General features: G+C 40.0%; 1 protein-coding gene across 15 annotated transcripts in view; it reads right to left on the bottom strand.

Moving 5' to 3' along the window:
* The window catches only part of ERC1 (ELKS/RAB6-interacting/CAST family member 1), a 530185-nt gene that overhangs the window by 270597 nt on the left and 232227 nt on the right, over positions 1 to 27361 (bottom strand). For 11 of the 15 annotated variants that reach the window (XM_034780724.1, XM_034780799.1, XM_034780749.1 and 8 more), the window contains one exon: positions 26936 to 26947. The exons of the other annotated variants lie outside the window; for them this stretch is intronic. In XM_034780724.1, coding sequence (XP_034636615.1) covers positions 26936 to 26947 — 12 coding nt within the window. The remainder of the gene's footprint in view (positions 1 to 26935; positions 26948 to 27361) is intronic. 15 annotated transcript variants of the gene reach the window in all.

The following is a 27361-nucleotide window of genomic DNA, read 5'->3' as shown; positions in this document are numbered from 1 at the left end:
GCAAAGAAACCTAAAACTTGAAAAAAGTGAAGTAATTGGGAAGGTGTAGGGGATGTGACCCAGCCTCTTTCATTGCCCACGTGAACTGCATGTTGCCTCTTACCCTGCCAATAGAAGCACAGATGATCATAAGCAGAATAAGGACAATGGACTTTAAAAAAGCAGACTTCAACAAACTCAGAGAACTGGTAGATAAGATCCCGTGGGAAGAAAATCTAAGCGATAAAATTATTAAATGTGCAACTGCCAATTATTCCAATCCAAAGGAAAGATAGAAAGAACAGTAAAAGGCCAAAATGGCTCCGATCGGGAATTCGTTAATGACCTGAAAATCAAAAAGGAATCCTACAAAAAGTGGAAACACAGACCAATTGTTAATGAGGACAAACGAACAGCACCCATATAGGGACGAAATCAGAAAGGCTAAGGCACAAAATGAGTTACGCTTAAGAAGGAACATAAAATCTAGTAAGAAGTTCTTTAAATACATTTGGAGCAAGAGTAAGATGAAGGAAAGTGTAGATCTTCTACTTAGTGTGGGGGGAGAGCTAATAAAAACAGGCTGAGGTGGTTAATGCCTATTTTGTTTCAGTCTTCACTAAAAAGGTTAATTGTCACTAGATACTCAAGAAAATTAATATTAACAACAAGGGGAAGGAATGCAAGCCAAAACAGGGAAAGAACAATTTAAAGAATAGTTGGATGAGTTAGATGTCTTCAAGTTGATAGGGCCTGATAAAATTCATCCTAGGATACTTAAGGAACTTGCTGAAGCAATCTTGGAACCGGTGGCAATTCTCTTCAAGAGCTCATGGAGGATGGGAGAAGGGCAAACATAGTACTTATCTTTCAAAAGTGGAACAAAGAGGACCTGTAGAGTTATAGAACAATCAGCCTAACTTCAATACCTGGAAAGATACTGGAATAAACCAATGAACTATCAATTTGTAAGTACCTAGAGGATAATAGGGTTATAATGAATAGCCAGCATGAATTTGTCAAGAACAAATCATGCCAAACCAACCTAATTTCCTTCTCTGACAGGTTTACTACCCTAGTGGATGGGGGAGGGGGGAGGAAGAAGCAGCAGCAAATGTGACATATCTTGATTTTAGTAAGGCTTTTTACACAGTCCCACGTGACATTCTCATAAGCAAACTAGTGAAATGTGATCTAGATGAAATTACTATAAGTCGGATGCACAACTAATTGAAAGATTGTATTCAAAGAGTAGTTATCAATGGTTCGCTGTCAAAATGGGAGAGCACATCTAGTGGGTCCAGAGGGGTCAGTGCTGGGTCTGGTACAATTCAATATTTTCATTAGTGACTTGGATAATGGAGTGGAGAGTATGCTTATAAAATTTGTAAATGATCTCAAGAGAGGAAGGGCTGCAAGCACTTTGAGGGACAGGATTAGAATTCAAAATGACCTTGATAAATTGGAGAACTGATCTGAAATCAACAAGATGAAATTAAATGAAGACAAATGCAAGGTACTTCATTTGGGAAGAAAAATCAAATTCACAACTACAAAATGGGGGACAACTAGCTAAGTGCTAGTACTCATAAAAATGATCTGAATAGTGGATCATAAATGTGAACAATGTGATGCAGCTGCCAAAAAGGCTAATATTATTCCAGGATGTATTAACAGGAATGTTGGATGCAAGATGCGGGAGGTAATTTTTCTGCTCTGCTTGGCATTAGTGAGGCCTCAGCTGGAGTACTATGTCCAATTCTGGATGCCACAATTTAGGAAAGATATGGACAAATTGGAGAAAATCTAGAGGACAGCAACAAAAATGATAAAAGATTTAGAAAACGATCTATGAAGAAAGATTAAAAAACTGTACATGTATAGTCTTGAGAAAAGAAGACTGAGGGAGGGACCTAAAGAGTCTTCAAATATGTTAAGGGCTGTTATAAAGAGGATGGTGATCAATTATTCTCCATGTCCACTAAACGTAGGACAAATAGTAATGGGCTTACTCTGCAGCAAGGGAGATTAGGTTAGATATTAGGAAAAAACTTTCTAATTATAAGTGTAGTTAAGCTCTGGAATAGATTCCAAGGAAGGTTATGGAATCCCCATCACTGGAGATTTTTAAGAACAGGTTGAAAAAAAAAAACATGTCAGGGATGTTCTAGGTTTATTTCATCCTGCCTCAGTGCGCGGAGCTGGACTTGATGCCTCTTGAGCACTTCCTGCCCTACATTTCTGTATATGAAGACTTGTTATACATGCCCAATATATGCCCTTCAACTATTTCCCAATTTTTTTGCACAGAAAAGGTGCGTAAAACTCACTATACAAAGAAGACTCTTCCCTTTCCTTCAGAGAACTCTGCTTCTGGAGAGCTAGAACCAGAGCAGCATTTATATAGTGCATTTCATCTCAAAGAATCTGAAATTTTGGACTCACAAGAAAAAACAGTTACTTACCTTCTCATAACTGTTGTTCTTTGAGATGTGTTGCTCATGTCCATTCCAAGTAGGTGCGTGTGCACCGCATGCACAGTTGTCGGAAGGTTTTTGCCCTAGTGGTACCTGTTGGGTTGGCTGTGGAGCTCCTGGAGGCGCGCCTTCGTGGCGGTGTATATAGGTCCCTGTCAACCCGCCGCCTCTTCAGTTCCTTCTTGCCAGATACTCTGACAGAGGGGCAGGCGGGTGGGTCTTAGAATGGACATGAAGAACACATCTCCAAGAGCAACAGTTATGAGAAGGTAGATAATCATTTTTTCTTATTTGAGTGCTTACTCGAATAGGTGACTCCCAAGAATCTCCTAGGAGGAGAGGTCAGAGTTCAGCAGATCACAAATCGCAGCAGTGCTCTGCCAAATGTGGCATCATTGCTGGCCTGCTGCATAATGGCATAGTGCCATGTAAAGGTGTGGATCGATAACCATGCTGCTGCCCTGCAGATGGTCTTGAATGGGAACGCTGCCGAGGATGCCTGTGCCCTCACAGAGTGTGCCATCATCACCAGGGCAGGTATCATAGCCAGGTCGTAGCATGCCCTGATATAGGCTGTGATCCATAAAGACATTCTTTGGGATGACACTGTAAGCCCATTCCTCTGCTCTGCAATTGCAATGAAGAGTTGTGTTGATTTTTTAAATGGCTTTGTTCTTTCAATGTAGAAGGCTAACGCTCGCCTGACATCCAAGGAGTGGAGCATTCACTGCCTGCTCCTAGTGTGTGGCTTAGGAAAAAATACTGGAAGAAAAGTATCCTTGTTCACATGGAATGATGAAACTACCTTTGGGAGAAAGGCCGGGTGTGGCCGCAACTGTACCATGTCCTTATAGAAGACAGTATATGGGGGCTCAGAAGTCAAGGCCTTAAGCTCAGACACCCTACTGGCTGAAGTTATAGCCAAGAACACTACTTTCCAGGAAAGGTAGAGAAGAAAGCATGTTGCTAGGGGCTCAAAGAGAGGCCCCATCAATCTAGAGTGCATCACGTTGAGGTCCCATGGAGGAACTGGCTGTCTTACTTGAGGGTACAGTCTATCTAGTACTTTGAGGAAGCGGCTCACCAAGGGCTTAGCGAAAACTGAACTACTGGCCGAACTGGGATGGAAAGCTGAGATAGCAGCCAAGTGCACCTTTATTGATGACGCTGAAAGACCTTGCTGTTTCAGGTGCAGCAAATAGTTCAGGATAAAGGGAATCGATGACTGTAAAGGTGGGGTGTCCTTTTGTAATACCCAAATGGAGAATCTCTTCCACTTGGCCAAATAAGTGGCCCTAGTTGATGGATGGCTTCCTGCTGCCAAGGAGTACTTTTCTAGCAGGGTCTGAGCATGAAAGTTACAAGGGTTTTAGCCACGGAGTTTTCATGCCGTGAGGTGGAAAGACTCTAGATAGGGATGCTGGAGGAGGCCGTGGTCCTACGAGATCAAGTCCCTTCTGACCTTCAGCAGGACCTTGTATACAAGCGGGATGGATGGGAATGTGTAAAGTAGGTGGTCCTTCCAAGGGAGGAGAAAAACATCTGCAAGGGAGCCCGGGGGGGGGGGGGTGCGGGGAGAAGAGAGGCAGGAGTCTGTCATAGGGTTTTGGTAGTGTTTTGGATGGTCTTAATCAGGGACAAGGCCACCCTTGAAGGACCCTCGGGAGTCAGAACATACATCATAGGATCAGTGGTCTCCTCCAACACCTTCTCTGCCTGGAGGCCCAAGTTTTGTGCCATATTTTGGAGTAGCTCCTGGTGAGCTCTGTTGTCCATAGCCAGCAACGTGGCAGAAGAGCCGGCTACTGCCTCGTCCTGGGAGGATGAGGATGATGCCCTTGGTGGCGCTGGATCTTCTTGACCTTCCAAATTTGCGGAGATCCTCCTGTGCTGATGTTTCTTGTGCAGTTCCGGGGGCGGTACTGGTACCTGTCTCGGTGCCGGCATCGGTGATGGCCACAGTGCCAGCTTGGGCGCTGGTCTCCAAGCCATGCAAAGGTTCTCATGCCATAGAGGATGTCGGGGGAACCCGCCTTTCCAAGGTGATCGACAACGATCTGGAGCCCGGCCCCTGGGCTTGATGATTCGACCACAGGGTCCAGATGGGCCACTGTGTTGGCATCTGCCATTGGGGTAGCCAGGGCATCATGGGAATTTGTTACCCCTCTTTCTGCTTTGAACAGTGTCGAGAGCGATGCCGACTCCACTTTGAGACTTATGACTCCAGCTCTGAATCTGAAGACGAATTCAACTTCGGTGACCGGGGTGGTGACGGAGAGTGGTGCTGAGGGGAGGGAGACCAGTGCCGCATCATGGCTGGTTTGCCCTTGCAAGGCACAGCGCTTCTCTGCAGTGCCAGTGCTGGGGACTGTGGAGCTGTCATTGCTATAAGGTTCCTGGCTGCCCTCAAACATGTCCAGGATGAATGGAACATCCAGCTCCTCTACCTGGCTTTTCTGCATGGAAGAATCCACTAGAACCGGACTCAATGGACCTCTCTGAGAGGCTGGAGTCAACGGTGCCAGTTTAGTTGGAGCAGGGGCAGAGTGTCCCAGTATGGGACGCACTCCACTATCATGTTTCTTCTGCGGCACTGGCGAATGCAAGTGGTGCAGGGTAGCTGCGGAGCAGGTCTTCAGTGCCAGAGAGTGGCAATGCCGAGGGTCTCTAGAGCTTGAGTACTTTCTTGGCACCGCAGCCTCTCTTACTGAGATTGGTGCACTCTGCACCAAAGTACTGAGTTTAGGTCCAATGAGGGCTGGGGATGGAGTCCCTCTACTTTTTGTTCTTGGGCAAAAGCCTTTGCAGATCTTACACCTGTTGGTCCGGTGGGCCTCCCACAAGCACTTTAAGCAGGAGTTGTGAGGATCTCCCCTTGGCATAGGCTTCTGAGAGGGAAAGAACGTGGTGGGAGAAACCCCAACAGAAACTTATCTAACTATAAAACTACTTGAAAACACTAACTGTACGTTAACTATTTACAGGTACAAAGAAAAAGTTCACTAGGGGATCGCTTGCCATAGCAAGAGAGAAGAAAGCAGCTCCAACGACCGTCACGGACAGTAAGAAGGAACTGAAGAGGCGGCAGGTCAACAGGAACCCTATATACACCAATATGAGGGCGCGACTCCAGGAGCTCCAAGCCGACCCAACAGTTACCGCTAGGGGGAAAGTTTTCCGATGACCATGCACATGGTGTGCACACACCTACTTGGAATTGACATGAGCAATCTATCCACTACTGAAATTAAGTAGCTTCTATGGCAGAAACTGACTGCTAATAGACCTCTTGCATATGGGGTGGAATAGGGGCAGGATCTGATGGGGAGAGCATATGAGCAGAGAGAGATAAGGACAAGCTGGGGGGGGGGAGGGAAGAGGGAGCAATAGAAGAGTTTATAACCAACAGAATACACTACCCTACAGAACCTGAATCAAACTACAGATTTCTACGTCCCAACATTTCCCTTCCTGTCAGCAAATACTTGTGAAGCCCACTGGCAAAGTGTGTTTTTCATCCCTTACTAGTGCTGGTCAACACACAAAATGACAGTCTTCTAGTGCTGAGAATTACCCATTTAGTCCAAAAAAAAAAAGAACAGGAGTACTTGTGGCACCTTAGAGACTAACAAATTTATTAGAGCATAAGCTTTCGTGGACTACAGCCCACTTCTTCGGATGCATATAGAATGGAACATATATTGAGGAGATATATATACACACATACAGAGAGCATAAACAGGTGGGAGTTGTCTTACCAACTCTGAGAGGCCAATTAATTAAGAGAAAAAAAACTTTTAAAGTGATAATCAAGCTAGCCCAGTACAGACAGTTTGATAATAAGTGTGAGAGTACTTACAAGGGGAGATAGAGTCAATGTTTGTAATGGCTCAGCCATTCCCAGTCCTTATTCAAACCGGAGTTGATTGTGTCTAGTTTGCATATCAATTCTAGCTCAGCAGTCTCTCTTTGGAGTCTGATGCCAACTCTGTCCACATATCTATTCAAGTGACATCATCATAGGACCTAATCACATCAGCCATACCATCAGGGGCTCGTTCACCTGCACATCTACCAATGTGATATATGCCATCATGTGCCAGCAATGCCCCTCTGCCATGTACATTGGCCAAACCGGACAGTCTCTACGCAAAAGAATTAATGGACACAAATCTGACATCAGGAATCAAAATACTCAAAAACCAGTGGGAGAACACTTTAACCTGTCTGGTCATTCAGTGACAGACCTGCGGGTGGCTATATTACAACAGAAAAACTTCAAAAACAGACTCCAAAGAGAGACTGCTGAGCTAGAATTGATATGCAAACTAGACACAATCAACTCCGGTTTGAATAAGGACTGGGAATGGCTGAGCCATTACAAACATTGACTCTATCTCCCCTTGTAAGTACTCTCACACTTATTATCAAACTGTCTGTACTGGGCTAGCTTGATTATCACTTCAAAAGTTTTTTTTCTCTTAATTAATTGGCCTCTCAGAGTTGGTAAGACAACTCCCACCTGTTTATGCTCTCTGTATGTGTGTATATATATCTCCTCAATATATGTTCCATTCTATATGCATCCGAAGAAGTGGGCTGTAGTCCACGAAAGCTTATGCTCTAATAAATTTGTTAGTCTCTAAGGTGCCACAAGTACTCCTGTTCTTCTTTTTGCGGATACAGACTAACACGGCTGTTACTCTGAAACCTGCCATTTAGTCCAAGTGGATGAGAACTGAGCTATAGATCTACCAGTTCCAAAGTTTAGGGGCATCAACGTGGTTTCATATAATAGTGTTTTTTTTTCCACTTGCTTTAAACAAAAAACAAGCAAACAAACAAACAAAATGGTAGGAAATTACATGAAAAACCCTACATTAGAAGAATGTTGAAGTTACAAAGTTAAGCACTCAAAATTTAGGACACGCCAGATTGAAGAATGTCCACGCAGCCTTAATTTGTCCTTCTTGATCACATACTATTTTTTCAACAAACTCTTTCTTCTTTCAGTGCACAGGATGGACTTGATCAGGGGACATAAGAACATAAGAACAGCCGTACTGGGTCAGACCAAAGATCCATCTAGCCCAGTATCCTATCTACCGACAGTGGCCAATGCCAGGTGCCCCAGAGGGAGTGAACCTAACAGGCAATGATCAAGTGATCTCTCTCCTGCCATTCATCTCCACCCTCTGACAGACAGAGGCTAGGGACACCATTCCTTACCAATCCTGGCTAATAGCCATTAATGGACTTAACCAGCATGAATTTATCCAGTTCTCTTTTAAACACTGTTATAGTCAAATCAGGAACAAATCAGGACTGTGTAATAAAAGAGGATGTTGCCTGTAGGATACCTGCATCACTTGTTGCAGAAGTTGGAAGGCGTGTAGTGAACGAAGCAGGGGATTGCAGGAAGACAAAGGATGGTCTTTAGGTGAATGTGGCCCTGGAAAACTGGACGCTATCCTTGCCTCTGCCACAGAGTTCCTATGTGATCCTAAGCAAGTCACTTAAACCAGACTTTCCACAGTGGTCACTAATTTTGTGCGCGTCATTTTCTGGATACCAAACTTGATAACCTGCGGTCTGATCTGCAGAAGTGCTGAGCACTCATAGCTACAACTGAAGTCAATGGGAACTGTGCTCTGAACATATAAACTTCTATATTATGCTAAATTCTCTGATGAATCAGCTCTAGGCATCTCAAATTAGGCACCCAAAATTATTGGAAATTTTTGAATTTATCTCTGTGCCTGAATTCTCCATCTGTAAATTGGGGATGTCACCATCGCCTCATCTCACAAGGGTGCTGCATATTCATTAATATTTGTGAAGCACTCAGGTACTATAATGAGGAGTACCACAGAAAAGCCAATAAAGAAAACAACAAATGTCTTCAGAACAGGGTTTGACTAGTGTACAATAAATAAGGCCTGGGACCACAAATTTAACAAGGATAAAAAAAATATTGAACAGCTAGCTGCTTATTGAGTACCATCCATCCTATGCCCTGAATGAGGCAGGGGTCCTGTGGAAAAAATAGCATGTGATCACGTAATTAAAGACTGTATCATAATGCATAGGCAAAAGACAGCCGAATTAAAGTTGCACAGGAACCTTAATACTGTCATTTAATGTCCTTCTCGTGTAATTTTTTGTGTGTAATTATATAAATAAAACAATCGTATTAAAGAATATTATCAGGTTAGCACTTCAGAACTGCACTCTCATTGGCAATAATGTAGTAGCTTTATGACTATTTTCCATGTGGACGTACTAAATACCTTCCTCTAGTTATCCTGATAGGAATCCAACAGTACTATGTGCTGCAAGTGGGCAGACCAATGATTAAATAGCATCAAGAAAGTCACCATTAATTAAAGAATGGATGAACTTGACTAAAAGATGTAGAGTATTAATTACAATAACTGGTAATTGCTACAGAAAAATCTTTGTTAAAGTGGAGTTTAGGGGAAAAAAGAATGGCAGAGATTTTAATAAACATTGGAAAGCGAGTACATTTTCATAAGGTACAGCTTTAAAGAAAGACAAGTATCTGAATGTATGGAAATGCCTAGTTAACTTGATCTCAGAAAGAAGCTTATCTGAGTTATCCCCAAATCAGACAATAAAATTATCCTTTGGGTAAAGGTAACACAAGCCAAAATATGCTTTTTTTAAGCATATTGTATTAGGGAGGGAAATAGACTTTTACTGGAAATACAGTTTCAATCTTGACTATGGATAGGCTTCTGCTTCCAGACCAAGACTCTGAAATATGATATGGTTCCCTAAAAACATTAAGGCTTCCAAAGTGACAGATCTTTTCCAAGGTCTCCAAACCTACCCTGGTTAGCAACTTCTCATACCAAATTCCAGGTAAAACGCAATCTGTTAGAGAAAGATAAGGACAGTCAAAATCAAAGCCCAAGATTTTAAAAAATGACTAATGATTCTGGGTGCCTCAATTTTTGGATGACCAACTTAAGACACTTAAAGAGGGCTTAATATACAGAAAGAGCTAAGCATGCTTTTAAAGGGTTCACAATAGAAAGAAGGGTGGAAAGACCAGAAGACCAGTGGGAAGTGTGTAATATACAACTTTGGGGCTTCTTAAATAACTCTGATCCTGAAACTTACATCATGGAAAAAATTCCATCTAGTGTTCCAAAAATGGACACCACAGAGGACGCTATCAAATTCTGAAAATAGCAATAGTATTCCCATGCTTAAATCGAAGAAATAAAAATATTGTAATTAAATACCAATCTTGTCTTTTTAATCAATCGATTCAGTCATACTTCTTGGCCCTCATTACCACATTATTTGAATTCTTCAAAATCTTTATCCTCACAGAAGCAAGATATCATTAAAAAAAAAAAAGGATGGGTAACTGAGGCACCAGGAGTCTAAATGACTTGTCCAAAGGCACACAGGAAGTCTGTGATGGGGCAGGAAACGTCTCCTGATTGCCAGGCTTGTTATCCTAACCACTAGACTATCTTTCTTCTCCATCTACCATCATGCATAAAGAAAAAAAAATCCTAAAAGCCGTTAGTGTCATAAAACCTGTAATGGTAACAAAATCCTGATATTTTTCTTATTTGAACTCTGTCACAATGGCCAGGTGTCAAATGAATTATATCCAAGTAAGAATCTGAATTGGCAGAGGCAGAAACAGCAGAAACTCCTAGCAAAGCTCTGAGTTGTTTATGATTAAAAATCATATATTTTCTAGGACAACAATGCAGGAAAGACTTATTGAAAAAAAATTCTTCAAATTCATTTGGATCCTTAAGCAATCTGAAAAAAGAGGACTAATCTAATTGTGTCTTATCACCTGCAAACCCGTCGAAAGATTTTTTTTTTAAATGTAATTAAGGTTTATTCCTTTTGTTTACCAGTTCCCTTTCACTCTATAAACTGTGGATGAACTTGTAGTCTCTTCTATATTAATCTGCATTTTTATTTTTAATGTTAATCTCAATTTTTCTACCTTCAGTAGTAATGCACGCCAGTAGAAATAACTGTAAGAAGCTTATTCTTTTTCTTATAGGAATTTTCATGCTACTTGTTAAAGTGACATAAGGCTTTATCTTAGTTATTTTAGATGGGAATCATGTGTTTGTTAAATAGAAGTTGACAATCTTGTTAACACTGAAAAGAATGCAGAATGAAATTTTAATTTTGTTTATACCTTTATTCAGACCTTTGCTGTAAAAATCTTTCCTACATATTTATGTGCCTAAAGCCCTACAAAATATTTTAAAAACCATGTATTCAGTACTGTAAATTTACAACACATTGCATAGTAACACACTTTCATTGCCTTAAATGGCATACAATCTAAGAAAATAAGCAAGCATACAGGTTATATTTCATGTAAGAACTGTATGCTCCAGGATCTCAGGAAAAGATAGATTTTGTGCATAAGTAGCACAAAAGGTTGGTCCTGTTCATTAGATTTAGGTACTTGGAAAAATGCTACTACACTGAGAAGTTTAAGTAGACATGATGCCAGAGACACAGCGTGTAGCTAGTCATTTATTGGTGTAGCATTACCACCACCCACAGGACAATCCACTGTTCTTGAAACTACTACTCTTGACAGACAGCCTAGCTGCATGTGTTTCAGTCCAGAAAAGGATCACACACTTTATTCCTGGACATTAATTAAACTGCACACTGAATGTGCTCAGCAACTGAATCACTGGTGTAGAAACTACAAAAAAAAAAAAACCAACAACCCCAACCTCTACACAATTACCTATTACCTTGGTTTAAATGGTTTGCATAGAACCCATATGTTATTAGATAATACAATATTTTAAATTTATATAGCTTTTCATCCAGAAGGGTCCCCAAAACCCTCTGCAGACTGGAGATGCACAGAGGGATGATTTCCTCCATCAGTGGGACAAAACAGAGCAGCTGTCTGACAGAACATAATACTACAAAATAGTTTTTTTTTATATAGCACTTTTATCCAAAGTACTTTACAATAGCTAGCTAACGGTACAAAAAACATTTGGAAAGATCATGAAGTTGTCCGCCGAGACCCTCAGCAATTTTCAAGTGGTCTGCAAAAAAAAAAAAAAGTTTGAGAACCACTGATCTAGACCATCCCTGACAGGTGTTTGTCTAACCTGCTTTTAAAAATTTACAATGATGGAGATTCTACAACCTCCCTTGGCAATTTATTCCAGTGCTTAACCACTCTGACAGTTAAGAAGTTTTTACTAATGTCCAACCTAAACTTCCCTTGCTACAATTTAAGCCCATTGCTTCTTGTCCTATCCTCAGTAGTTAAGGAGAACAATTTTTCAATTGCAGACTTAACAAACCCAATTTTTTCAATTTTCCGTCATAGATCATATTTTCTAGACCTTTAATCATTTTTGTTGCTCTTCTTTGGACTTTCTCCAATTTGTTCACATCTTTCCTGAAACATGGCACCCAGAACTGGACACAATATTCCAGTTCAGACCTAATCAGCGCAGAGTAGAGTGGAAGAATTACATCTCGTGTCTTGCTTACAACAATCCTGCTAATACATCCCAGAACGACGTTTGCTTTTTTGACCTGTAATCCTGATACACCAGATAAAACGTGCATATTTTGGAACATGTTGTAGTAAGAACCTAAGGAGAAGCTCTCTCTTGTGAAGAGGTTTTTACATTGAAAGGGAGGAAAAAAGTATTTCATGGTCTTATTACTCCATCTTTCTGCTGTTCAAAATCTTATCTCCTTTTCCTGCTTTGTTTTACCAGTGTCTACTCTCCCAGATAGGAGAACCAGGGCAGTTTTTGAAAAGTAAAACAGCTTACCCTCAAAAAAGAAAAGAAATTTTAAGCTATTCAAACACTCAGTCCTGTTTCCAGAGAATAGGTGATCACATCACACAAACTCATCACCACCACTTAGTAATAATACTTCATGGTGCAGTTTTTAATTGTAGTTATTACATCAGTGATTCAGCGGCTGAGCATATTCTGTAGGTAGGCAGGCAGTCTATGCAAGTGGCCAAATACTAAATTGGCCATGGAGACTAAGTTCCCCCTCTTACTCCTAGAAAAATAAGGTCAGGGTGAAAGCCCACTGGTGAGGCTGTGTGTTGAAGCTTGTGTAGCTGCTGCCCATGTTGTACTAGCTGTGTGAATAAAAATATATATATAAGATTCAGCCTCCAGGAGTGTCAGTCAGTGCAAGAGAAGAAAGATAGTTTGGGGGGGACAAGAGGTGAGACTGTGGAGCCTTCTTCTGGAGTCCTGTACATTCACGTATCCACTGACTCCTTCTCAGAGCAATGGGCATTGTCTGCTGTTCTCTGCTTGGTGTTCCTCTCTGGACTCTGTTTAGACTTTGTGACCTATACTTCCACCACTGTTCTTCCCCACATTTTTTGCCCCTTTTAATCTACTGATTCCTGGGTTCTGTGCCCTCCTCCCTCATCTGAGAGCATGGGTCTTTTGTTGCTTGGTTGGTCTCTGCCCACCAATCCAAGTTATTAAATAGGCTGAGACTTTTCATCAATGCTATATTCATCAAAAAATAAAAAAGAGTCAGATTTTGTAAAAACCATTGTATAATTAAAATACAAACCACCTTGCACTGCTATTCAAACAACTGATTTTCCAGTCTAGCATTTCTCGTCTCTATCCAGTTTTGGTTTTGAGTCACATATCTAACAGCTAGCGAGCAGTCACAGTTGTCAAGGAGTCACCCTTGTTCAGATGGGCAACTAGCAAGCTCAAGCATTCAATTAGAACTTCTGTTTGTGAGTTTCTCCTCCCCACAACCTGTCATCATTTTTTTTACACTACTCCTTGCTGTTCAATGACATTTTTGAGACAAGGAAAGAGATGCCAACCGTTTGTTGCTCTAACAGATCCTGAAAATTAAACTGGTCTGTTGTATAGGTGCCAACAAAAAGCCTCAGGAGGGCTTTAAGAGATGGGGAAAGATGGGCTTGGTTTCCTGCAGCTAAGGAAACTCAGATTTTTAAAAGCACAATGCATGACAGATAGCACAGGCTGGGCAAAGGAAGCCAACTAAAAAGACTGGAAGATAGTAACTTGCCCCAAAATTTAGGAATTGGAGCTCTGTAGTGTTCAGACTAGCAGGTGCAGAAATCAGACTCCAGAAGCAGATCATCTTGTGCAACTCTACACAGGCCCTATGCTTTCCCTGTTTCATGGTAAGAACTACCTACAAGATGCCGTAGTCTTTCTGGTAGAGTCTACACAGCACCTCCCTAGTTAATCCTGTGGCCTTTACCACTGCAGAACCAGCTGAAGGAAAAGGAGTAATAAAGCAGAACACTAGATATAATGATCAGCCAGAATTTAAAAATTAAAAGCAAGAAAGTTTTGTAAATAGTTAGCATATTTATGGAAAGATCAGGGAAGACAATTGAGCGTGAAAAGAGACCCTAGTGGTTAAAGCTACCTTGGGGGAAAAAAAAATCATTCACAATGTTTTATGGGTGAAAACCCATCTTAGTTGAACTACGGCCACACAGTATTTTGGCTGAGTGGGAACATGTTACCAATAATATTTGGCCTCCTCTATCAGGGGATACTGGCAAGCACCAACCAGTGAAGGGCCACAAAGGTGCAGTACAGTTAGTTGTACAGAGGGCTGAAAGAGACTGCACTCCATTTTGCCTACAGCAGGAGCAAAAAAAAGATAGCTGGTCTCAGAACTGTTTGTGAAATTGGCACTCAGTCTTTGCTTCTAGTCCAGATCTCCTGCAGGAATATGGAATGAAATGAATGCTACAGTGTCTTCTCTTAAAGGATGATAATGTCCTTTTTCTCACCCCTCATGGTGGAAGAGGCTTCCAGGAAGAGTAAACAAACTACTCTAGTCTCTTGGAACACTCACTGCTTCCCACAGCTTGCCATATATAACCTAACCAGAGCTCAGGAGCAATTTTTAGTATTTTTTTTTCACATCCTTTTACTGAGCGCTTTGAATTTATAGGTATAAGATCAAGTAATGTAAATAAAACTAAAAACCTCAAAATCTTCGTGTTACAGAGGCTGCTGTTATGAGGTGCTGTTTATAGCTATCATTTGACTGCTTACAAGTACAAAGAATATGCAAGAGGAAGGTAAGTAGGGAGCATGCCATTAATAAAATAGTTTTCATCAGTGTAGATTGAGAAGATGTAATCTCACTAGACCAGTGAATTTAAAAAAAGATACAAAGAATATACACCAAGGGAAAGCAGAACTTTTGCTATGAATGAAATGGATAGATGGCAAATGACCTAGAGCATGAAGTGTCAGCCCTCTATTTGTTTTATTCCAGATTAACAAAGATTATTCATTTTCTACCTCCCTGCTCAGATCAAGACTTCATAGAATCACAGAATATCAGGGTTGGAAGGGACCTCAGGAGGTCATCTAGTCCAACCCCCTGCTCAAAGCAGGACCAATCCCCAGGCAGATTTTTACCCCAGTTCCCTAAATGGCCCCCTTAAGGATTGAACTCACAACCCTGGGTTTAGCAGGCCAATGCTCAAGCCACTGAGCTATCCCTCCCCCCTTCACTTAGTGAAGTGTCAGGCTACTCTCCCACAATGCAGTCTGGTAACCATATTAGATAAAATCATTGGTGAAGACAAATATTGGACATCTTATTATCCCTCATAGGGTTAGTCTGCACCGCAGCCGAGAGCAAGCCTCCCAGCCAGGGTAGACAAACTCATGGTAGCAGGGCTTGAACTAGCATACTGAAAATGGCAGTGTGGACACTATGAATCAGGTGGTGGGTCAGGTTCTAAAGGCCACCTGACCCCCAAGGTCTGAGCTTGGACAGCTATTCCAAGTCACTACCATAGCTGCAATGTCCACACCATTTTTTTAGCACACTAGCATCAATTTGTCTACCCAGGCTCACTCTCGACTGCAATGTACACATACCCATATAGTTGGTTTTTGGGGGGGGCGCGAGATATTCAACCAACCAGTTAAAAGCTGAATTATCTGTTAGGGGACTAACATTTTAAATCTGAAGAATTAAAATAGTTTTTTTGAATTATTTTAAAAACAACAAAACCACCTAAACAAACCAAACCTTCACTTCTAGATTTTGGTAAGACAATAAACTTGAAAAAAGATAGGATCAGGTTCAATACACTAGAAGCAGGCACTGTGAAAGTTTTCCTCCAACAGTTCCAAGAATGCACCTTTTGGCTGTGCTGCAGCACCCTGTCTTGCAACTGCAATCCTTCCCTGTCCCCACCAGCTCTGCCAATACATCTTAAACCTCATCTGCAGCAGTCTTAGCTACTCAAATCCTCAACATCTACTAAACAGAAGGTAGGTTCTGTGATACAAATAAACAATCACCTGCCACATTTCATAACTGATGTTACATTTGAAACCAGGTTTTCAGAGATTAAACTACTGTATTAATTGTTTAGCGCTGATTCTACCATAATGTTTAGAATCTAATAGAAAATGGATTGAAGAAAAAAATTATTCTTTAGTAACTTTTAACTTCTTAAAAAACTACTATTTTTTTAATAGTACTATTACTAGTATTAAAAACTACTATTGAATTAGCAAAAGTTTTATGAAAGCTCATCCATTTTAGGTATAAAATATAAACTCAAGGTGAACCTTGAAATATGGTTATTAGATAGCGATTTGGGGGTCCATTTATTAGAAAAAAAATACCCATAACTTATGGATAAGGTTAACAAGGACAGTCAGTCTTCCAGCAGATACATTTGTTTTGATGTTTTCTTTTTGTTCATTGTGCAAATAGATGCAAAGCCAAAAATGACATTTGTAAAATTACTGATTAGGTCTCACTGTATAGATTCCTTCTCTCTGCTACATGCTGAGTTAGTTGTATTTGGCTCTAACAGTGCAGGAAAAACTCCCCAAGGTGTATGAGCCAACCACCCTGTGAATAGATCACACGAAGCCTGTTATTCTCTACTCAAGAGGCCTGTAAGCTTCTGCACACTTTGGCTGAAAAAAGTATTTTCTAAAACGCAATTAAATCTTTTTTATGAATGACATTTTATTGAGGTTTCAGTGGGTATTTTTGTGATCTGAGATCACACGCATCTGCTTTTAACACAGCTCCCATTGGCCAGAAAAGAAAAGTCAAAATACAGCATAGTTTCTTTTCCTTAATGAGAGTATTCAATCATTTGATTCTTTCCCCTCCTAAAATCACACTAGCTATAATCAATGAAATCTTATTTTTTTTTTATAAAAAAAATAATTTAAAGATTTAATTTTTTAAACATGAAATGTAATTTGGGCAGAGTACATTTTTAAAACAAAGTCTGAAAGGTGCTATGCTAAAGTAGGATAAACCCAGAATATGGCATATATTAAAGAAATTATCACTATGAAAATGTCCTCTACACTTTAAATATCTATTTCTGAAAGTCTACCAGAGTAGCTGCAAAACTTGAAACACTCAAAAACAATAATCACTATTTTTGTGGATTTGCAATGTCTTTGGTGTTGCAGAACCAGCCAGCTCAGGGCATGTAAATTAACAAATCTTATCACACATACAAGACAACAGTTAAAGAAAAGACTATTACTTAGCGTAAAACAATTATGGTTCTTTGAGATATGTTACCCACATGGATTCCATTCTTGCTATGCATGTGCCCCACACACTCAAGACTGGATTCTTTTGGCCAGCAGTATCTGGCAGGGCCATACCTGTGCCCTAAATGTCCTCTTCCCAACCACCCCACAAAGGCATAAAGGGCAGAGAAGTCCCAACCATCCCTCAGTTCTTTTTCCAATACAAAATTGCAGAGGAGTAGGACTCTAGTAGTGGAGAAGGAGGGCAGGTCATGTAGGCAACACATTCCAGAGAACAACAGTTACTATCAGTTAAGTACCTATTCTTTCTTCTGTAAGTGATTACCCACAAGAATTCCACTCCTGGTGATTAAAAAACAGATATCTGTCTTTTTGGAAGTAGGCAATAGGATTCCTACTTGAACATCAGAGCCCTGCCAAAATGGACATCCAATCTGGAAACTTCTTTAAAAGAATGTCTTGCAGATGTGTGGACTGAGCTCTGTGAAGTTGCCCTACAAATTTCAGAAATATGCTAAGTGTTCTGAAAGGCAGCAGAGGCTGCCCAATCACTAGTGAAATAAGCTTTAATATGTCTAACTTATAACGTGTTCTTATACAAGTGGATACCCATCTTGATGATCTCTCTGAGAACACTTGACCCTTAACCCAATCAGCAAAGGCCATGAACAGTCTAGGTGTGTTTCTGAATAATTCTGGCCTGTTAAGGTAATATGACAATACCCTTACTACATCAAGAGTATTAAGTTTAGTTTCATCTATGGTTGAGTGAAGCTTGGGGAAGAAAATTGGGAGATGAATATATTTTATATGAAATTCTGAAACTATTTTGGGCAAGTACTTGGTATGAGGCCTAACAGTAATCCTGTCCTTATGAAAAACTGTTTAAGGGGGACCACCATGAAAGCCTGAATCTACCTTATACTTCAAGATGATGTAATGGTAATTAAAAAGACAATACTTATTGATAGGAAGTATCACGAACAGGTTGCTACATGTTGTAAGAGAGGAAACGATCAACCCTCTTAATACTTTATTAAAGGTCCTAAGAAGTATGGGGCTCTCAAACACGGTTGAGGGACGGACATTAATAAGTTTCTTAAAGAACTGTGCCACTATAGGGTAAGAAAATGCAATATTGCAGGTAGGATGGTCATGTGCAGATATTGCTGCTAGACGGACCCTTATGGAATAGAAATAAATTCACATTGTCTACTGAGATGATCTACTAGAGAGTTCTCAATGCCTGGGAGATATAGGGCCAGTGGCACGAACCAGTGATGAATACATCACATACAGAGCTGAATGGCCTCCTGACATAGTGGAAGACCTGGCTCCTCATCAGACAGAAAGCAAAGCTGTGGTATTGTCCATCAGCACTTGCCGAATGTGGATCCCTGGAGTAAAGGAAGGTATGCATTGCATGCCAGGCACATAGATCTGAGTTCCAGGACAGTTATATTCAGATATGGTTCTTGATAGGACCATAGCTCTGTGTTTGAAGGTGATCTAGATGAACCCAACCATCCTTAAATGTAGGCCTCAGTCACCAGTCTTGGTAGGAAGAGGTAGCAGGCAGGGTACTCCCTTGCACACCTGAAATGGGTCTTTCTACCCGTTTAACAAAGAGGGCTTCTTGCAGGATCAAGATTAGCATGTCCATGTAGTGTCTGCTGGGTAGATACACTGATTTCAACCAAGCTTCCATGGAGTGTACGTGAAATCCGACAAACAGCATCACATAGGTGCACAAAACCATATGTTCCGTAAACCTGAGGTATGTTCTTATTGATGTTGGGGGGAAATTTAAAGTTGGTTGATGAGGTTCACTGTAGGTAGGAATCTTTCTTGTGGAAGCGAAACTGTCACTGACCTGTAATCTACATGGCTCCTATGAACTTTATGCTATAAGTCAGAATAAGTGTAGATTTTTTTCTGACCTCCAGACCCAGTGTGGGCAAGGCCTTTAACGTTACTTTAGCTGCTTTGGTCACTTGCTGAGAGAACTTCTCCAGAGCAATCAGTCATCAAGATAAGGAAAGATCTGAATTCCATGTCTTCTTAAGTGAGCTGCTATGACTGCAAAGTAATTGGTGAATGGTCTTGGTGTTGAGGAAAGGCCAAAGGACAGGACCTGGCGAGATATTCCTATTAGCACCATGAGGAATTTTCTGTGAGCTAGATGTATGAATATATGAAAATAGGCCTCTTGATGATCGGGACCTGCAAACCAGTCTTGAGAATCTAATAATGGAATTATTAAGACCAATACCACTTCCTTGAATTTGAAACCATGGATGAAAGTGCGGAGATATCGAAGTACCAGAATGCCAACCGTCTTTCTTCTTCGGAATGAGCAAATAATGGGAATAAATCACCTTGTCCCTGAACTCTTCCACTGCTCCAAGATGTAGTCAAGTCTCCACTTCTTGATTCATCAGTATCTCAGAGATGGTACTTGAAGAGGGATAGGCAAGGTGGAGAGAGAATAGGAAGGGACTGGAATTGTATGCAATTTCCATTATCATCTCTTGGACCCATTTGTCCATGGTGATACTAGGCCAGATTCCCCCTCACCCCTCTTCAAAAACAAACAAAACAAAACAGCTGTTACCAAAAGGGAGGGAAATTGGAGCAATCTGCTTGCCAGGCTCTCAGCTGTGTTGTGAAACAGTGTTGAGAGAAAGCAACTAAGTTTGCTGTAGCTGAGGAAGAGGCAGTGGTTCATCTTTGTTGAAACTCTGCTTCTTTCTCAGTGAGTTTATGTTCTCTCTGGGCTATAATGGCATGGAGGAGAGGGATACCATCTTAAGGAGGGTTGAGGTCTGGCTTGTTGTACACTCCAGCCCCAAGGAGACAAGTCCAGAGAAAACAAAGTAGCTTTAGAGTCTTAACAAGTAGAGGGCCTCATTAATGTTTGAGTTGAAGAGGCTGAGTCTTGAATGGAAGATAGTCTATCAACAGGAGTCCATCTGTTCATTCTTATACCTAGCTAGATAAATGACAGAAAATTACTTTTGGCAACTGTAAGCTTCAACTTAGCTTTTTCTATCAAAGCCATATAAAGCAGGTATCTATTTTGCTTAATAAATGCACATAAATTATCCATTAAAGAAGAAAAATAACCCTCCAGATATTTTTCTTTGATTAACTGTAATCTGACACATACAGATTATGGAAAACCTTTAACGTTTCATGAAGTTAGAATAATAACTTCTCATGATGCCACTCTAGATAATTTGTTTACTTTTGGACATGTTAACATGCAGATATGTTATAATTTAAAAGGAGGTTTTATATAAACAATGTAAATGAAAACACCTTGTTTTGCCAATTTCTCTCCAAAAAAATCACAAGAGACTCTTCTGCCCCTAAATCATTCCACACAAAGCTCTTCAAAATGCATAGCACACAGCTGACACACACATGAAGGAAGTGCTTGTGTGTGCATATGCCTCAAACGCTGCACCATTTCAAATCCCCAAAGGAAAAATTCAAACTTAATGAATACAAAAACTAAAAACAGAGCACTAACACAGGAAAAATAGGAACTCACCTATGTTGCACAGAATCAATCTAATACTAACTTCACTATGAAGCTGGGAAGAGGTAAAATTACAATATTTGAAGACTGGAAAAAAGTGAAAGTTTATGAGATGATGTCTAGGTCTGAAGACGACACAAAAGCAGGACTGAACCCTTCAAGGAAAATATTAAAACTTCCACTTCAAACCATGGAACAAGACTCTTATAACCAGTGGATCCAAAACAAAGTTTGATGGCTACTATACTGGTATGTTGAAGGAAAACCACAAATTCCAGTGGCTATTTAACTTATCTCCAGAGGTAAACCTGGTTCTCAAGCATCTTTTGGGAAAGAGGCAAGGTTATTAATTGTTTTCCTGGATTTATATTCAATTCTTTTTTTTTTTATTAAGGATTTAAACAAGTTTAAAAACAGAATAAAGGCCTATAGAATTGTCATGAAATACTAAGTAAAACAGGCATTTGGACCTTTCCCTATTCTGCCTAATTCATGTTTGATTTTAAGAATACATGCATATTGGCTCTTCAAGATTTACTTCAGAAGGAAAACAATAGCATAGACATTGAAGGACCAAAGTTCTGCTTTGAAATAGAAAGTCTTAGCATCAGAAGCATTTAAGGATGTCTCTATTATGCTGCTACCCCATGTAATAACCTTCCAAATATTAAGGGTCAGAAGAATATTAAGAATATGTTGGTTCATTTTAATCTCTCTGGCTAGCCCAGAGCCTGATCCTGCAATGTGCTGAGCCACCATGGAAGACTGAAAACATTCTGTAGAATAAGATTACATCTCTATTAACTGTTACAATTACATCTCTATTACTTACAACACATACCTGTGTATGGAATACTTCCTGTTCTGACAGCAATTTAACTGGGAGCTATCATAGTAGTAAGTAGGCATAGTACTTTTAACAAAGAAGATTTACTGATTTCATGAATAGGTGGCTAACTGAAAATGAATAGAGAAAGGAACACAGTCAGATAATACTGTAATGCACTAAGCACTTCATAAAGGATGGTTCCTATACCTTACCAACCATACCTATTATCAATAACATGTTGAAGCCTCCATAACCCACATTTATGTACCTGAGAACTAGTATACTAAAAAGGGGCATATTTATAAACTGTGCCTTTGAAGTACATGAAGAGTTATCTTTACATCTTAGGTTTGTATTAGGACTGGGGATGAGGGGTAGAGTGAAGCTTCTATTCTGAGGTGGTACTATATTTTAAATTTTCTTTTACCAGGTTATGGCAGCCTGGAGTTGTTCAGATTTCCACTCAGTTTATACAGGCACATCTTACAATGGGCTCTTATTTGGAACTATACTGTGTACCTGACTAATAGCCTATGTTCACCAACAGTTCCTTTCCACTTAGCTATACAAAGATCTAGAGTGCTCTTCAGTGTTTCCTAGTGGAATCAGTATTCTATTTTAGAGGGCAAACAGTTCCTGAAAACCTTGTGCTTTTAAGATCCTAGTTTACTTGCCTGAAAAGGTGATATTGTACTTAAGTTTGAGTTTGTGCTGAGAGCTTTCAGCAAACCTGAATGTAAGAAACAGGGCAATGGAAGATAGTCCTGACACTTACCTCTCTGTACTCATTGTTAAAAAGTATTACTACTTCCATCTTTCATATGGATAGCGTAAGGTTTAATTCATATTTGTAAAGTCTTTGAGACTGTTGTGTGAATTATGCTAAACAAGTCAGGCCACCTGTACTAATATTCCTAAATTTGGATTAGGCTAAAGCTTTGTTAGAGGGTGCCTAAAGTTAGGTAACTAAATCCAAACAACCTGATTTGCAGAGATAGAGTTCTCATGAACTCATTATCAGTTCTCAATCAAGTCAGTTAAAGGAATCTTACACTGCCCAGCACTTCCAAAAAATAAAGTCACTTTTATGCTGGTTTAATGGCGTTTTACAAAGTTGACAGTTATCAACATGTATTTTAGGTTATTTATTTTAATATTGCTCAGCACCTAGAGACAATATGAAGAGTGCTCGGATGAATTAAAAAACAATCATAAAAATGGCCTTGAAAAAAGCCTTTGCTATGCAAAATCAGGGCTTCAGACTTGAGTACCAACAGGTCAATATTAGCCTTGTTGATCTGGAGGGATAAATTAATTTTCCTCTGTCATATCTTAGTTTCTGCTTTTAAATCAATGAAAAAAAGAGCTTCTATTTGTATTTTAAATTGTTTAAATTACTGTTTAAATTGTTTCATCAACATTTGAGATCCTTTTAAAAAAGGATCCTGGCACAAATCTTCAGGGTGTTCACAATTACCTCATATTGCTCAGTTTGGTAAAGTGCGGTAAGCTCTCCCTCCCCCTCCTTCTCCCTCCCCATTGATAAGTTATTTAATTTGAAGGTAGAAATTACTAGTTTGTTTGTTTTTAAATCTTCCTTGTATTTATGCTTTATGGTTTCCTGCTGCAACTGTGCCAATATATTTCAATCCTAACTTGAAATATACCTGACCAGTATAGAATTAGATTTTGCTAGCCTGGCCTTCCATAGTTCACTATCTGTCCTTATATGGCACTTGCTGTTTTCTAGGTTTTTATGATATATAAAGGATCACAGGATATGACTGATTTTAACCATGTGTTTCTCATTATTTTCCTCCTATTGTATTGTAATTGTGTTAATGTAATTCTCACTCCATCAGTTAAGCACTATGCTCCACAAGGACAGTTACCACCACCAGTGGGAATGCTCAATAGCTCAGCATGAAATTCTGTGGTAAATTTGCTTAACCAGTAATATTTTCAGAGCTTCTGTTTATTTTATTATTTACTTTGAATTATTATTGCACCCAAACTTTCTAGGTGATATAATTTTAAACACATTATAATCACATATCATAAAGACCTCTCCAGCCCTGATAATCATCCCGTAATCCCAATTTGCACTAACAGTTGTAATCTCCTCAAAAATGAAACCGGATTTGTTTGCAACACCTATCTTCCATAAAACCATGTTGACTGGCATTAATTATACTCTGACCATTTAAAATTGAATCCTGCATCAGTTTTTCCGTTATTTTGCCAAAGACTAATGTCAGGGTAACTGGCCTATAGCTATCTAGGTCATCTCGCTTGTTCTTTTTGAATATTGGCACATTAACACTCTTCCAGTCTTCTGGAATTTCCCCAGTATTCCAAGATTTATTATTAAAAATTAACATAAGCAGGCCTGAGGTCTCCTCAGCCACCTTTTTTAGGAATCTTAGGTGCAAGTTATCGAGGCCTGCTGATTTATAATAAAAATGTTTATTCTTAGTAGATATTGTTTAACATACATCATCCTACTTCCTTCCAAATACAGATTGCAAATATTTATTGAACACGTCTGCCTTTTCTGCATCATAACTGCCAATTTTACCATCTCCATTTAGTAATGGGCTTAAACCATTGTTTGGATTATCTTTTGTTCCGGATATATTTAAAATACACCTCTACCCCAATATAACGCTGTCCTCAGGAGCCAAAAAATCTTAGTGCATTATAGGTGAAACCGTGTTATATTGAACTTGCTTTGATCTGCGGGAGTGCACAGCCCCGCCCCGCCCCGTCCCCGGAGCGCTTCTTTACCGCGTTATATCCGGCCATGTTATATCGGGGTAGAGGTGTACTCCTCCTTGCCATCCTAAGTCCTGTCAGATGCAGATTTTCTCTGGTGTCTTATCAATTTTCTGCATTTCATATCTTCTAATTTATTTTGATTGCTATTTCCCCTTTTTTCCTTTTTATAATTTATTTTTTTAATACACACACATGGATATAGGCTTAGGAAGCCATCTTTACTAACCTTCTTAGCGAGGATGAACTTTTAACCAAAGTTATCCTCTTTCATGACTGTGGGATTGTGGCTTTTTGACCATCTAGCAAACTCTTCTTAAATTCTTCCCAACTTTCTTTCAGATTTTTCTGTTTTCCCTCCCAATCAATTTCATACATAATTTTCCTCATCTTTGGAAAATTAGCCCTTTGAAGCACCGAAAGAGAGAGAGAGAGAGAGAGAGAGAGAGAGTGTGTGTGTGTGTGTGTGTTTATAGTTAAATATACACACCTGTTTGGGACTGTCCTCTATTTGCCTATATTGAATGCATTCAGGTCATGATCACTGGTGCCTAAGCAACCATAACTTTCCAGTTTAATGGTCAATTAATATTATCATAATGAGGTCCAAAACAGAGTTAACTCCTGTTGGGTGAAATACCTTTCTGTTAGAAAATGACCATCTATACTTTTTACAAACTTTAATGTTTTACTATTAGCTGCAGAAGACCTTTAGCATGTCTTACATTGAAGTCCAGACACAGGTACCAGCACAGTGTTCTCCCAACATATCCAGAGCTTCTGAGAACACCACTTGCTGAAACTCACACAAAGGAAGACCTAGTATTTGGCTTCTCTAGATACTGTCCCACCTCCATAGATGTAGACATTTTGGTCTGAATCTGACCTCTTCCCCCCACAAAATATGCATAATTTCCTCATAGGAAGGATTCATATCATCAGCCAGACAGTCAGTTCAAGTTAACTAGACTATCAAGTCAGATAAATCTACTGAGACTTTGCAGATGCTATAATGGAGACAAAGAACCACTTCCTTGCCTCTCACATAGCCAGGGTACCAGGATTCAAAACAACTTTATAACTCAATCAACCATGTTCTGCAAGAGACTTCTGCCACCAGTTCTCTACAATCTTCCATCTCACTTCCTCATTTACAGGTCAGCTGCAAACCACGGAGACTTGTGAAGATGAAGCCAGGGAAGACAAAGCCTAGGGATTACTATAGCAATAATGGTCATCTGTTAGCAATACAGTACTCTCCTTCAGAGCCCTTTTGAAGTTTAATTAGGAATCCCTGGGAGCGGTTCATGAAAGCAGGTCCCTTGTCCCAATAGTATGCTGTGTGCGCTAACCTCAGAACACAGGAGTCACTGTTCAATCCATGACATGGGTGCAATATTCAACTCTCCAATTGTTAATCCTGTCCCAAACACCAGATGATTTAGAATGTGGCCAGCTGTATACACTGAGCCTGCAACCAGCTGGGAAATCCCCATTGTCACTATGGTAGCCAAGAAATAACTGGGCACGCTCAGAAGATAGATCTATGTGGATGTTAAAGTTACTGAGTACTACCTACCTTCGCAAGTCCAAACTCCTCTGTACTGAGGACCATTAGGATGTAAAAGGGCAATTTGCACACCAGTAATAGCCCCCATTTAACTTCAGCCTAGAAACAGATACACCATTGGATCTAATTTCAGGCCAGGAGATTCAAACTTTAAGGTCAGAAGGGATCATTATAATCACTGTTGGATGTATACAGCACAGTCATACATATCCTTGATGACTCCTCTTGGATTCAGGGTGTACTAATTATTCAGATAGAACTAACTACTGAAGAGCCAGTTTGGGTGTATCATCCAGGCTGGTCTCAGCTATTCATGTAAAGTTGGGGGCCTCCAACCTATAGCAAAACATGAATAGTTGATGTTTTATATTGACCCATTGCTATTACATTCAATATGAATCAGAAGCAATGATCACCAATTAAACCCCTTTTTTTCCTGAGGTTCCAGACAAAACAAACAGCACCAGAACTAAGCCTATGTTTACACTGTAGCCTATGTCAGCAAAACTTATGTCACTCAGGGGGCTGGACTGTTCACACCCCTGAGCGACATAAGTTACACTGACATAAGCAATCATGTGCACGATGCTACATCAGCAGGAGAGCTTCTCCCACCGACATAGCTTATGCTGCTTGCAGAGGTGTTTTTTTTTTTAAATGTCAACAGGAGAGGTCTCTTCTGTCAGCATAGAGCATTTTCACCAGATGCGCTGCAGCAGCACAACTGTATTGGTACAGCTGTGCCACTGCAACACTGCACATATAGACAAAGACATACCCTAAGTGTCTCACTCTAGCTTTTATTTTTTTTGCTTTTTATAATAATTTTCCCTGACCACCACCACATGACCTCACGACCTAAATACCAAGCAATCTTCTTCCCCCAAGCTCCATATCCCCAGCACACTTAAATCTTGTGATACCCTTTGATGTACACTGATTTGGAAACAAAAAGTTGTATCAATTGTTCAAGTTCAAGTTTTGTGCTCTTATAAAATTCGTTCTTTACCCTTCAAAACCAGCACTCCCACTTCCATAGATTGGACCAGATTCCTGTTTCTCTGTTTTAATGCCTGAAGTGGTTTGGTTCTGGCCTTTTGTTAGATCTCAATTTTAGATTAACCCACAGCAGTCTAATAAACATCTTTCTTAAAAGTGGATACTGACCTTGAGGTGAGGCTGAAGGGAACAGCAAATCCAGGAAGGAGATGCGAAAGAGAAAGTTAGAGAAAGGGTTAATGAGAATCCTGTTCAGAGATAATACAGCACAAGAAAACAGGACAAAACAACTAGTACAGCATTAGAGACAGAATAACACACACACAAGCAAAGTTCTTCCTAGAACAAAGTGCACCAAGGTTTGCAACCTCTCAGTTAACAAGACACACATTCTAATTAGATTACACCATTCTACTTAGAGATGAGTTTCTCTAGGGCACATTCTCTCTGGTATAAATTGTTTCTTGGGGCAGGGGAATGAACCAACTTCAGATACCTCTGGGATTGGGATACCTCTGGGAACACCACCAGCCAACTTCCTTCGGAAATGTTAATTGGATTTTTTTTTTTTTTTTTTAAAGTGTGGATCTTAAA

This window comes from Trachemys scripta, chromosome 1 (genome assembly GCF_013100865.1).
Source record: "Trachemys scripta elegans isolate TJP31775 chromosome 1, CAS_Tse_1.0, whole genome shotgun sequence".
NCBI lineage: Eukaryota > Metazoa > Chordata > Testudines > Emydidae > Trachemys > Trachemys scripta.
This window is presented reverse-complemented; position numbering and strand designations above follow the sequence as displayed.